Source organism: Chanos chanos, chromosome 16 (genome assembly GCF_902362185.1).
Source record: "Chanos chanos chromosome 16, fChaCha1.1, whole genome shotgun sequence".
In the NCBI taxonomy this organism is placed as follows: Eukaryota; Metazoa; Chordata; class Actinopteri; order Gonorynchiformes; family Chanidae; genus Chanos; species Chanos chanos.
The window spans coordinates 3,348,942-3,362,816 of record NC_044510.1 but is presented as its reverse complement, the minus strand read 5'-3'; the positions used below and the strand labels follow the sequence as shown (position 1 = coordinate 3,362,816).

At 41.1% G+C, this 13,875-nt stretch overlaps 1 protein-coding gene across 1 annotated transcript in view; it reads left to right on the top strand.

Moving 5' to 3' along the window:
- Positions 1-13,460, top strand: part of nsg2 (neuronal vesicle trafficking associated 2) — a 21,746-nt gene extending 8,286 nt beyond the window's left edge. Inside the window, exons 3-4 of the mRNA XM_030794030.1 lie at positions 12,655-12,765; positions 13,269-13,460. Of these exons, the coding sequence (XP_030649890.1) occupies positions 12,655-12,765; positions 13,269-13,460 (303 nt within the window). The remainder of the gene's footprint in view (positions 1-12,654; positions 12,766-13,268) is intronic.
- The last annotated feature ends 415 nt before the right edge of the window (positions 13,461-13,875 follow it).

The window sequence follows — 13,875 nt, the reverse complement described above, 5'->3', positions numbered from 1 at the left end:
AACATCATTTCACAGCTCTACGTGAATTTCCTGACGTTCTTTTGGGGTCGTATGTGTTGCGGTACATAGATAGATTTTTTTAGAGGTTGTGAAGACGTGGTGACTTTCTCAGGCATGTTCTGCTGGCGTGCTTTAATGTACCCTGTCATTGTCCTGAAGAGGACTGACGTCTGAGCTGGCCTCGCTGCTCCCCCCCCCCCACACTACTGCAGCCCTTAAAGCTGCTGTCCACTCACCGATTCTGCTGCCCCCGCCCCACCTCTCTCTCTCTCTCTCTCTCTCTTTCCCTTTATCTTCTCTCTCTCTCTCTCTCTCTCTCTCTCTCTCTCTCCTCTCTTTCCCTCTCTCTCTTTCCCTTTCTCCTCTCCCTCTCCCTCTCTCTCTCTGTCTCTCTCTCTCTTTCCCTTTCTCTCTCTCTCTCTCTCTCTCTCTCTCGCTCTCTCTCTGAATCTAACATTGACTCTCTTGACGTCCAGATCCTCTGATTCGTAGTTTGATCCAGCCCCTCCCCCTCCAGTTGGAGTTAAACAAACTTTGACATCTGCCATTAACGGGCACAGACGGCTGTTTTCGGATCAGTTTTAACGTTCAGCTCAGGGCTGTAATTGTCAGAGCAAGGGTTAACGCAGGTGATCTCAAATCAGATGACAAGGACGGCGAGTAACCTCAATCACTGCCGAGGGTCAAAATATTAAAAAACAGGACAAAGGCATCGAGATTGGATAGAGCAAAGTGTTTTCTGTCTCTCTTCTCAGGCTCTCTCTCTCTCTCTCTCTCTTTCTCTCTCTATCTATCAGTATTTCAACAGTTTCAAAGATCACAATCATTGTCTGCATCGTTTGTCAGGTAAAAAAAAAAAAAGAAGGTTGCATATTTTAGCTGCCCCAAAAGGAGAGTGGCTGAGGCTTTGTTTGAGAAATGTCATAGATGATTTATAGTGCCAGATGGTTTCTGCTCGGTTCTATCACTGATTAATCTGTCTTTTGTCTGGGAGTGCAATAAAAACAGACCGGTCTCTTTTGTCTTCTGCCAATCCACGGAAAGAACCCCAGGTGACCGCTGGTGTGAATGTATTTCGTTGCGCTGTAACAGTATTTTGCACCCAATTCACAATGTAAGGATATTATTCATTGTTTTTTTTCCACTGGACTGTAATCCTTTGTCTATGTGATGCAGTGGCTATCAAAGACCCCCCCGCCCCCCCCGGACTTTGGCACATTTTAATATGTCACAGAATGCATCATTCAATCCCTAATCGTTTCTTCTTGGTCCTCTGTCATTAATCAACAAAATACAAAAAGTCCACAGAGAAAACACAAAGAGAAATAACACTCTTGAGATCGTCTTTGGTTTAACCAGTTGCCTTTAGAAGTTATTATTAACTGAACAGAGTCTACCTGAGTCCGGTTAAAGAGTTTGAATTGAACACACCCATTTCTCTAGTAGGATTACCAGCACAGCCAAGCAGATGGTACTTCACAAGGACAAAGTAACATTGGACAGAAATCTGATGTAGGGTTGTTGAAACGCACAGATAAAGGAAAGGGTGTAAGGGAAAACCTTAAGGCTCTGAAGATTACAATACACCTGTCGTTTAGAGCAGGAGAAAATACAGGGGAGCCATGGATCTCAGCAGAACAGAACAGTACATCCTGAAAAACAGAGTTGCTGGCTGACAGGAGCACTAAGAGGAAGGTCACTAAAAAAAGTTGCGGCCTCATCAATGCCAGCTACCATTTGACATCGGCATTGTGGGAGACTTGGAAAGGGGTTTGAGGATCAGAGGTTTCCGTGATCTGATAAGACTGAGAATTGATGGACACATAAACGCCACAATAGGGTCTGGCTGCGCCAGCATCTGTGAATCCTGTGTGAAGCCCAACGGTGAAATGGCTGCGTCAAAGCACAGAGAGGTCCTGAAGGAAAACCTGTCTGTACCGGAGAGCGAAAGCCGGAGAGAACTCATCTAGCAGCAGGACAAAACGTTACCGCCAAAGTCACACTCCAGTGGCTTTAGAAACAAACAAACAAGCAAAAAAAAAAAAAAAAAGTCAATGTTCAGACTCGCTCCACTCTAACCTGGGTCTTAATTCGATCCCGATTCCGTGACAGGAGTTTGAAAATTGGGCCAGACGTAGCTAGATTCTTTATCAGACACCTAATGACATCTTGGCCCTGGCTAGACAGCTCGCTGGCAGACAGAGGCTATTGCAACTGTGTTGTAAAATGTGCTATAACTTCAGTTGGAAACCAGCAACATGACAGATGTCATACACTGACATCTGGTTACCCTGTATTACTGATTTTGACTAAGTACTGTTATGACAACCATAAGACAATGTCATATCATCCTAATGACAGAAGGTTTAAGTAGAGTGTTAACAAAAATTGCTATTCACCAAAAGCTCCCATTCATGCTCCTAAGAGAACATGAACAACTCTTCACTGAAGAATGGACAGGGACTGCAATGACCAGATGTGGAAAACTGGTAAAGATTTATCCAAGACCCTTGGCTGTATCTTTGCATTTCTACCAAATCTTGACTCAAATTGTGGCAATACGTCTACAATCATTAAATTTTTTTTTTGTTTGAAAAGATTTACATGATGTATCAATAACGTAAGGGGATTGGCAGACTTTTATTTTGACATTGACATTATAGTCAATCTATAGGAAAGAAAATCCCTGCAGAAAATCCCTACAGTCAATGCAGTGTGTAACATAATAAAATTCGATTGACAGCCACTGTTTACCTGCTCCACCATATCAGGTTTCATCTGCATAGTGACAACAGAAACTGGTCAGCAGAGAATCTAATTCAGAACTTATTCAAGTAACACGTCCGTTTCCTTTAGGAAATATGCGAGCCAGTAAGGAGACCCGTAAACGTGGTGTATCCAGACATGAACCCCTATTGGCCTTTGTCTTTTTTTTTCCCACCGTCTAGCAGAAGTCGGTGGAGCGGGGTCTCTCTACACAAGTAATCTTGAGCTACAATTATCACCATAGCTCTTGTGCCTGGATGATTTTTCGTCGGGGCCAAATGTGGACTCTTTCACAGAGCTGAGAAGGCGGTGTTGGCGGGTTAAATCAGGGATATGCTGCCGTCCTAATGGACGCCCATGGGGACTCAAGCGATATGCTCTGAACTTCCACAAACACCCTTAAATCAGCCGCTCAGGATCTTAATGACCCTCTGAGCGTAAAGGCTCGTGGGTGTTCGATTAAAGCTGGAACGAAATCCTTACAGACACGGTTGTCCACCCTTTCGTTTCAACTTACTTTTCTTTAAAAAACAGACAGAAACCCCCTTTTCCACATCCACTCCTCAATCTCTGCAGCCTACCTCAACACATTAATCACAGAGGAAGAGAAAGAGAAAGAGAAAGAGAGAGAGAGAAAGAGAGAGAGAGAGAGACAATAAAAAGGAGGCAACTTTCTCTATATATGAATCCCGATTTTTGTCACCTTTACGGCTCTCTGATTTGATTGGTGCTTTACTTCAGGCGTTGGTGAAGGAGCCAAGGGAGCAATTACAGCTATATTGCCGCTCTCCCAGCAGCCTTTCTGCTCCTCTCTGCTCCTCTGTCTCCATGTGTATGTTCTGTTAGAGGAGCTAACTGCCCTTGTGCCCCATGGCCCAGTGGTGTGAGAGAGGTTCTGCCCAGGAGAGCAGGGCTTGTTATTCTACCATCGAGCGTTTTGGGCTGTCACAAAATAGATTAACACTACCTCTTACCTCACATTCGCAGTTCGATGTGTTTTGGGTTTTTTTTCTCCACGCTGATCCAAAAGGAGGCTAAAGGAGCTTCTCAAAAAATTTGATACAAAGTTTGATTTTTTTTTTTTTTTCCTTTTTTGTTCCACTTGAATGGACCACATCATAGGCTTAAGGTAACTGGAACAGCAGTGGTCATTATTAAAACAGCTTTGAGAGTCAAGGTCCAGGGATGAGCAGGCTTACGTGCATAGTTGAACACGTAGTTTGGAAAGGTACATGAAGGGCGTCTGAGAAATTTGATCTTTTAGATTATAGGCTCCGTACATGAAAACCGAACTTGAGAACACATTGGCTCCTCATTAAACTGACCTGCTCCACCGTCACTCTCCCTGAGCCATTCCCTCAGGCCCCACGAACGCGAATTTGAAAGGACGGCACAGTGTTGTCATAATTCAGCGTTGTCCTTTGGCTGGTTTAACAACGAAGCTTTTGTGTTCTTATTTATTCTCTTAGGACGGGCCCAAATGCTCTTTCACACTTGAGAGGTTAACATTAAAAATGAACTTTAAATGAACTTGGAGGGTAATTATCTGAAGTCTCTGAAGCTTTCAACCAGGCTTCTAAGAGAGACTGTGTGGCTGTAACACTGACTGAGTGCAGCAAGTTCAACCTAATAGAACATGTCTCAGATTTATATCTAATGGCTATGATTAATTATCAGGCAAAATTAAATAAATGATCGCTAATCGGTGGTTAATCATCCCTTAATGTGAGAAAACCAGTGTATATATTTCCGTATTAAAAGGGTTTTAAAGAAAAACATGAAGTAGTCTTCGCACTGCCTTTGAGAATGCAGTACAAGACACTGAAATTACTCCTTCTGCTTCAGTTTCTAAAGAATCACATAATGAACCAGACGAAATTTGACTTACTTACTTTTTCCTCAGAGCTTCAGCAGTGAAGTACGGTCGACCAAACAGGTCATCGGGAAGAGAGCTTGGCATTTCAAACCTGGTTCAAAACAAGCTCTGTGTGTGTGTATGTGTGTGTGTGTGTGTGTACGTGTGTGTGTGTGTGTTTTTTTTTAAATGGTATGAAAGCGTATTGAAAGTGTCATGATTTGTTATTTCTTCGATCTTTCCCTATTTCCAGTTCACTCTGAACCCAGCGGTGTCTAAAATGAAAACTGGCCCTTGTGCCAGTGTGGTACGCCACGTTTCTGGTGTCCGTTTGCGCCGACCTACCTGGGCTACCACAAATCAAAAAAACGTTTCATTTTTTCAACGAGCATATACAGAACTTGGTAATTTTGAATGAAAAATTGGTGTCACCTAATGAGAACTGTCATACTGATTTGGGGTCTGTATGTGACCGTCTGATTTTGGTGTGGGTCGGAACAGTTATCTAGCATCACCACTGGGTTGAACATCCCGTATGTGTTAGTTGAACCCAGTGAACGGCTGGATACCGAACTTCACAAAGGTCATTTGGGAAACTCATTTGGTGAAAGTCAGTAGACAGCTGCTGGACAGTAAGGTCACCGAGTCAAGTGCCAGGTGATTGTTTCAGAGGCTTGTGTAAAAGATTTCTTAATTGCTGCTTGCAGCTGTTTCTTAAAAGTCATGTTTTTTTTCATCTGACTTTTCATCTTTTGAAGCAAAAAAAAAAAAAGAAAAAAAGAAAAAAAGAAAAAACAAAGTGGTTTGGTGAACCCCCCCCCCCATAGAAATTCAGAAGGACCACCCAAGGACGTCTTTTGTTTGATGTGAAAGTACTTATGATGTCTCACTCCCACATACACACACACGCACGCACACGCACACACATGCACACACGCACACGCACGCGCACGCACACACACACACACACACACACACACACACACACACACAAAAACACACACACAAAAACACACTTTCTGTATCTCTGTGGACAGCACCTCTAATTGGTTCACATTAACATAATTACAATTGAAGTCAAACTGAACATGACACTAGTTCCTCTCCCCTGCAGTTACATTTCATTCATGTCAGTCCTTGTCAAACAAACAAAAAAAATCCGCCGCGTCTGCTTTGAGTGACAGCCTGAACGTAGGTTCACTCTGGTCTAAAAACTCAGTAGCGCAGACGTTATTATTATCATGGGGTTTTTTTTTTTCTATTTTTTTTTGGTTCTTTGGGAGAAACCAAAAGTCTCCTTCCTGTCTTCGTTGGAAGGCGCTGTAAAAGGTATTTTGTTTGATCTTTGGTGTTCAGTGTCACTTCACCATGGTAACACTCCCAAATGAGGCACTGAAGACATGATTCCCATCAACCCCCTCTGAGTGCGTCAACTTGATGCTCTGGTGGTCCCCTGGTGTCTTCTCACACTCTCTTGTTGCTTTGCTGCCTGCAAAAAATACTTACAGAGAATGATTTTTCAGGAGTGATGCTGGTTTTTCATGAGTAATATTTCTGACACTAGTGATAGAAATATTTTTTTTTTTTTTGTAGTTCCATTTATTGGGCAGGGGCCATGCTGGAAATCTTGTTGATGCTTTTTGTTTGTTTGTTTGTTTGTTTGTTTGTTTGTTTCTTTAGTAGGTTTAGCTGTCACCTCATGAAGTTACTCGTGGAAAAAGAGACTTTTCTGCTTGGCATCCATTGATTTGTTTATTGACTTGCGCCCCGTTGTTTTGTGTTAGTCTGTGCCATCTAGGCCCCCTGGGAGATATGAATTCTCATTAGCTTTAAGACCCCCAGAGGAGGAGGCAAGACAGGATTGACTACACACACACACGCGCGCGCGCATGCACACACACACTTCAGGAAGAGAAGTCTTGGCGCACAGACAGGCGAGTGTGGCATTCCTACGAGCACTGAGGCAAAACATGGCAAGCAAAAGTAGGACAAGGTCATCGACATGGAGGAAAAAAAGCAACAACAAAAAAAAAACCCTCACAATTCCAAATTCAACACATTCCAAGGAGCCAACACACCGACGAGCCAACAGTCATTCCCTTTTAGTGTCATCATCTGATAATATCATAGTGAAAAGTGATGAATCTAGCATGGCTGGCCTTTTTTCTCACCTTGTTAAAAGAAGCAGTTCTAAGGGAAGTAATCAGCTGAGAGCTATTGTACTTGCGGTCATGAAATCTCCTTAGGTTTTCTCAAGATAACTTGCACTACTCTCTTTAAGGGTTTTTATTTATTTATTTTTTTACAAAGCCTTATAGGAAAAAGAAGGCCATGCACTTATAAGCAGTGGGCTAAGATATCCTATTTGTAACCGGCATTGTTTTCTGGATACTAAATTTGAGATACTTTAGATATTCTAGATAATCAGGAACTGCACTGCGTTTCTGAAAAGAGAATACTTGTATACGACTCATTCTTAACAGGAGCATTGCCTGAAGAGGAAATATATCTCAGTTATGAATGGCTCATTTGAGACAGCAGGTGTGTTGTAAAAACCTATGCTACAGCCAAACTTCTGAATGCGTCTGCTCTCTGACAGAGGAGCCATGGTGAAGCATCCTGTGGAACTGTGAACAGAATGTTAAACTGAGTGAAGATTAAGGGGCATCCAGGCGTTTTTTTTTTTTTTTGTAAGAGGCAGCGATGTCAAAACAAGGGGGAAAAAAGGAAAGAGAGAGAGAGAGAGAGAGAGAGAGAGAGAGAGAAAACAGAAAAATTCACTGTGACTGGACTGTCCAATGGCTGCTTCATGGTGATAAGTGTGAGAAGAAAAGAAAAAATAGAAAAACATATCTTTGTTGAAGATATCAAAGAAAGAACTTACAATGAAATTGAGAGAGAGAGAGAGAGAGAGAGAGAAAAGAGAGAGAGAGGGGGGGATTTAATAAGGACACGTACAGTAAAAGAAAGGGAGAGACAGACTAAATTCTGACAAAAACTCAGATGACTGGTTGACATGTCCTCTTTGTCCAGTGGACTGTGGCCATGCAATGTGAAGACAACAGCTTTCACCCTCTAATCTCTAGAACAATCTCCCTCCCTGAATTCCAACTCTCCGGAATACTCTCGGATTGTGTTTACTATCATTCCCTCCAAACTGGGAAACTGGGATCTACTGCATTAATTCTCTCCACCACTCCAGGGAAATGGAGTCAGGGAGTCAATCTGGACTGGGGGATTATGGTCTGCTGCCTACGGATTATATACCGAAGTCAAAAACACAGAGAGAGGGAGAGAGAGAGAGAGAGAGAGATGCTAAAAGACAAACAACAACAACACAATAACCTTGAAACAGAGGGACTCTATAATGATGGAGACAAGGAGAAAGAGAGAGAAAGAGAGAGGGAGAGAGAGAGAGAGAAAAAAAGAGACAAGTTAGATGGCAAAGCAGATGGTACTATGTTGGTAGTTCCACAGAGACACTGTGATATCCAGGCTGAAATGACCTCACTTAGCATTAATCGTGACCTCAGACAATTCATAGCGTTTTGTTGTTATTGCTGTTGTTGTTGTTGTTGTTGTTGTTTTTCGCTCCCAGTGACAGAATAAAAGCAATTTCTTAAGGCTCTGCTTTTTTTTTTGACACATACGAAAGCTATGTATTCTTACCACGATAAATTAATGTTTTCATGCGAACACAGAAGTTATGCCACCTGCATACATAATATTTTAACTGTATTTTTTCCATATGGGATCGTTATAATAACCTCTTTGTCTTTGAAAAATATCTTTCATTACCTACCATCTGTAAGACAATAACGTTAGATATGTGTGGTGATGCAGTGCTGAAATCTTTTTGAAAAGGTTTCCTCCCAAAACATCTGCTTTCATGGTGTTTTTATCGATTGGACTCATAGCTTACGAAAAGAGTGGAAATATGTTCTGGGAAATAGCAAACTAGATGGCTTTCTCATAAAAAAAAAAAAAAAAAAGAGGACCATTTGAAAGGAGAGTTTGAATGGTCAGATGTGAAATCAAAAAATCTTGGCAGGCACTTGGTTATTTCTGTATCAAGCCAACTGCTTTGCTGAACGCCACAAATGGCTCCAGTGGAGGGTTGGCTCACGTTCAGTCTCACACTTTAAAATGTGCATTCAGGACGGACAAACGGAGGGGGGGGGACGACAACACATTTGGTCCCCCAACTAACCCAGTTCTGACCGATATATTAATCCACAGATAGAGATATGGAGTATCAAAGCTGGATTTGATTGGCTCCCGTGGCATTGCCCCTCCCCCCAGCGGTGTTGGATGCCGTAGATCATTTGCACAGCGCTCATATAGAATGCAGACCTTTTCTCCCGTCCTGCCTAACAATGACAAAATGACAAGTCCAATACACTCACGCTAACATCAGCCCATCTATGAGTGAATTCAGACTGAGTCTTTCACAGCGGACTGATGTGGTTCTTTAAAAATACAGATTATGATATGAAAACATGAGGAAACGATGTTGCTCTCGTAATGTTTTAGACAATACACAGAGACTGAAAGTGATTTACAAAGGCAAGGCTACATACATATTGTGCTTTATTAATTCATTTTTGTGAAGAGTATATCTTTTTTTCTGTGATTCATGCATAGGCTGGTAAAACTGTGTGCAGAATTGATTAGAATCGAATCTTTTTTTGCAGCTGGTGAAAAACTGGTATCTTTTTTATCATCGCATTGTATTTTTATCAACGATATATCCGTTTTGCATGCATGCACATCTGTCAAGCGTCTGGTGTCTCTTAGTGTCGTGTTTAATTGGAACTGAATATACGTATTCCTTTATGTTGGATCAGAGAAACAGTCACAAAGATATTTGACTCACAATCAACACTGCATTTGGCACCACACCCAAAGCCATGGGGCCTGTCCAGTTAGTCTTACGGACGGTTTTAATTTACTTTTAATCATCGTTCAACTGAGGTTCTCTTTCTGTGAAGCGTGCCTTCCACTGGCATGTGTTTGTGCAGTCGGTAATGGTTTTAAATGACGGTGATAATGAATTGTCTAACAAGTTTTAGATAATAAATGTTCTGTGGCGAGGAAGCCCTGGAGGAAGCGGGTACATGGTGCGTACGGTCTGAGAGTGACAATATCTTCAGATGTCACCCTGCTTATCTCTCATTTCTCCCTCCCACTCATTTGCATAATTCTAATTAACCAGTCAGAGAAAACACACTATGCAGAAAATGGAGTTGAAATGCTGCGCGGTACTGTCCGTTTTCTTCCTTTCTTTCTTTCTTTTTTTTTTTAATTCTCTTTGTTAATCCTGCTTGATGAAATAGTTTAGCGTGGCCTAGAAAAGCACCCCACTCCGATCTTCCAGAACTTTCTAGGAAGAACATTCTTTTCTCTCTTTTTTTTTTTTTTGCATCAATTTGCTGGAAACAAATGTATTTTGACAAGTTAAGCCTGAGTCGACTCGATTTTGACGTTAATGTGAATGAATGGCACCGCCTCAGATGGATTTCAGGCTTTCCATACCACGAATTCACAAAGGAGTTTACTGAACTTTATTCAGTTGACGTGTGGGCTATCTGTGCGCTGATGAATGGACAGGCCGTTTGTGTTCATCTCATGCAACCCAGAAGAGAGTAGCTTCACTCTTCAGCAGAGGGATAAATAAAAAGATTTGTGTTTGTGTATGACCTGTAGCATATACAGTATAAGTGCTCGTCCACTAATACACTGAGTGGTGCCTGTAATGGAAATGTGTTTGATGAAATGCTTGAGAAGGTCATGAGGTTTCTACAGGGAAGATGGTTTTGTTCAAAATATGATATGCATCTCTGGTACAACAGCATGTCCAAAGCAGAATATAATATAGAGGGTAGGACCATTTAATTTTTACTGATCAGGTGACTTTTTTTCCACAGTTTATTGCATTGTGATGTCAAAACAGTTGACAGTAACATATTGGATTTTTTTCGAAACAGTTATCAGGGGAGAATCAATAATAAAATCCATTCATTTATATGTTAAACAATGGACTGTCCTAGTCTCGTGGGCCTAATTAACAATGTGTATTAGTGTACTAGTTTCTTCCCATTGGATAAGACAGGACATGCCCTTTCAGGAAAGTAATATTGCCTTAATTTGCAAACAATCCAGAAAAATTAACAGAGATTTACACCCATTTAAATATATATATATATATATATATATATATATATATATATATATAAAATAAATTTAAAGGGACCATCACGACCTTAAATTTGTCTCAGTTTAGGCGAAATACCTCAGTGTATGCGATTGTCTGCAGAGGGCACAAGGATTTTTCAAAATCTCATATTTCATGGCCCTCACATGCGACTGAGATCAGGTGTATTTTGGGACGTACCATACTTCAGAAAAATGATCTCAATGTGATTAAATGTGAAGTGCTGGAGATGTAAACAAGACGATAGATCATTAATTCTTATGATTTGGAATTGCCACAAGTCATAAAACCCTCTGGGAGATGAATGTTCCCTCATATATTAAGACTGGAAGTTGTTATCACCCCCTTCACGCAGAGACAGGGAAGTGTTTGTGATGCGTTTTGTTTTTAAAGAGTGTCGAGCACCTCATTAAAATCAGATCTAACTCAAAAATACGCATTCAGATTAGCGCCTGAATGGATATCAGATTTTTGTGCCCCTTTGGGGATTGGGGGGGAGGGGGAGGGGGGTTCCAAGACTGCATTCAGACTATAGCTAAATACGGTTGTCACTTCTGATTTGAATATGGATTGTTTACACTTAAACACGGTATGGAGCGGGAGCGCCAGGCAAATTGAAGCAGGTAGTGACAATCAACGCTAATTCCAGTTAATATGGATTTGAATTTGGGCTGTGAGTACGTGTAGAGAAACAAGAGCTGACTGCTACCAGCTGATGCTCAGTAATCAGCCACTCATCTCATTTATTCTGAAAAAAAAGGTCTTTCAGGTCACAGGTTCACCATAGACTGTTCCAAAGGTGAAGTACTTTGTCACGCATGCATCCAGAGGAAAACAATCAATTCTCGACTCATTTGTGGATTTATGAGAGCAGGGTAAACGTAGGGTTGTACAGCTGTCTTTGTGTTTGTTTTTGTCTGTGTTTATATTTAAGATGCCTACATGTTTGACCAGTTTTACAATGAGCACAAGATATATTATGGCATTAGGCAACAAGCTCAAACCCTACCGTCATTGAAGTGGAGAGCCTACCTGATTGTTCGCACAGAAAGTGACCTCTCTTTTCCGAAAAAAAAAAAACAGTGTATTATAGCAGCAGAATATGAATGGCTGCTTTCTATGAAGCAGTCATAGACTACGGACTCAGAATATTGTTGTTTTGTTGAAAAGAAAGAAAAGAAAAAAGCTTAAAAAACTCATATGTTTACAAAACTGGTTCAATTAGATGTTTCAGTGAAGCTGCAATAATCCTTTGCCAGTAGTCATGATTCAGAAATAGACTGAAGGAACTGGTGCATTTTATTTGTTTGTAATTATTTCTTCATAAATGGTGTTTTCAATGTGATATATTTGCAATGGTTATTTATTTCCTAAAATCAGTTGTGTTTGTAAAAGAAATGGTGTTCATGAATTTTAATGTAACTCCTGCATAGACATGTTGCAAATTCATGTTTCTTTGTTAGTTATGAGTGTGTTTGCAAAATACAAAATATGTTTATGAATGCTATGCATTAGTTTTGCAAAACCTAGGCTCCATAATTATGGAGTGAAATATTTCTGATACATTTTTAGCGCATCTGATGAAGTCAGTCTTTTGAATCCTTTTGAAGTGCAGTGTTGTGAACCTGGAGACCACCACTGGCTTAAACTGCCTTAGAACACAATTATAATCCCTCAAGACAGTTTCAGTAAACCATGAGGGAAAACTGCCAAAAGTCACTGGAACCATATGGCTGAAAGTGCACCATTGTTTTAAATCACCGATGGATGCTGCTGGTCATTGCTGCTACAGTGTTGTTTTGCCTTTGTCCAATCACAGGTCACCATTCTCATTGTCCTTGCCCTGGCTTTCCTGGCCTGCATAGTGTTCCTGGTCGTTTACAAGGCCTTTACTTACGACCACACCTGCCCAGACGGATTCGTTTACAAGGTGAGTAGATAACTGTGGGGTGTTTCTCTGTTATCAGAGAACCATCCAGAAGCAACCAGAAAATATCACTCACTCAATTTCACCCACACTTTCCAACACGTAGGGAAGAGCAAAGATAAGAGAGAAAACCAAATTCAGATTCTAACTTTGGATGTTTATTGTCCTCACCAGTTGGTAACCACGTTTATTGTCTGATTATAGACCATATTCCTGATACATGAATCATAATTAGTTTCACACGGCCTGTTGTCATATGGTGTGACAGGGAGTGCATTGATATAGATACGACTGGAACCTGTTGGATTGCGGAGTGAAGTCACACAGTACGGTCTCTGACTGTATAGGACGTGAAGCTATAACCTAACAGAACGGAAATGATTAATCCCTCAATTATCTGTAAAGTTATATAACAGATAAAGAGAAAGAGAGAGGGGGCGAGGGTTTCATTTGAGCGAAAAAAAAAAAACCCTGTTAACCTCGTATGTTGCTGCTGCTCTCCACAGCATAAGCGCTGTATTCCCGCCTCTCTGGAAGCTTACTACACTTCCCAGGATGCACACTCAAGGGGGCGTTTCTACACCATCATCAGCCACTACAGCATGGCGAAGCAGACCACCTCCCATTCCGTGTCTCCTTGGTTACCTGCAGGGGCTGCCCCACATGAGGCTAAAGCTCCCAATGCTGACAGCCAATAAGGTGACACACACCTCCACCAGCGTCCAACACGGGCTTGACCCCACCCCCCTGCATCTCATCTGGGTTTAGCCAGTGTTTTTCATGTGTCCACTCAACTGATGTGTTTTTAAGTTCATCTGTTATTATTATTATTATTATTATTATTATTATTGTTGTTATTTTAAGTTTTTTAAGTTATTGTGACTTTTGTTTTTGTATTCGATATCAGATGATTGTACAAAGGCATGAAAAAGAAAAGAGATCAAAGTTATTTTTCCCTGTGCTGTCTGTGAGTGTCTAAAGGTCCATTTCTAAAGGGAAGAGAAAAAAAAACCCAATATGTGAATAAGGTGAATCTGTAGATACGTCTTGGAGCATTTTCTTGGGTGAGAAGCATGTTTAAAGTGATGGGCAATGTTTTCTTTCTTTTCTTTT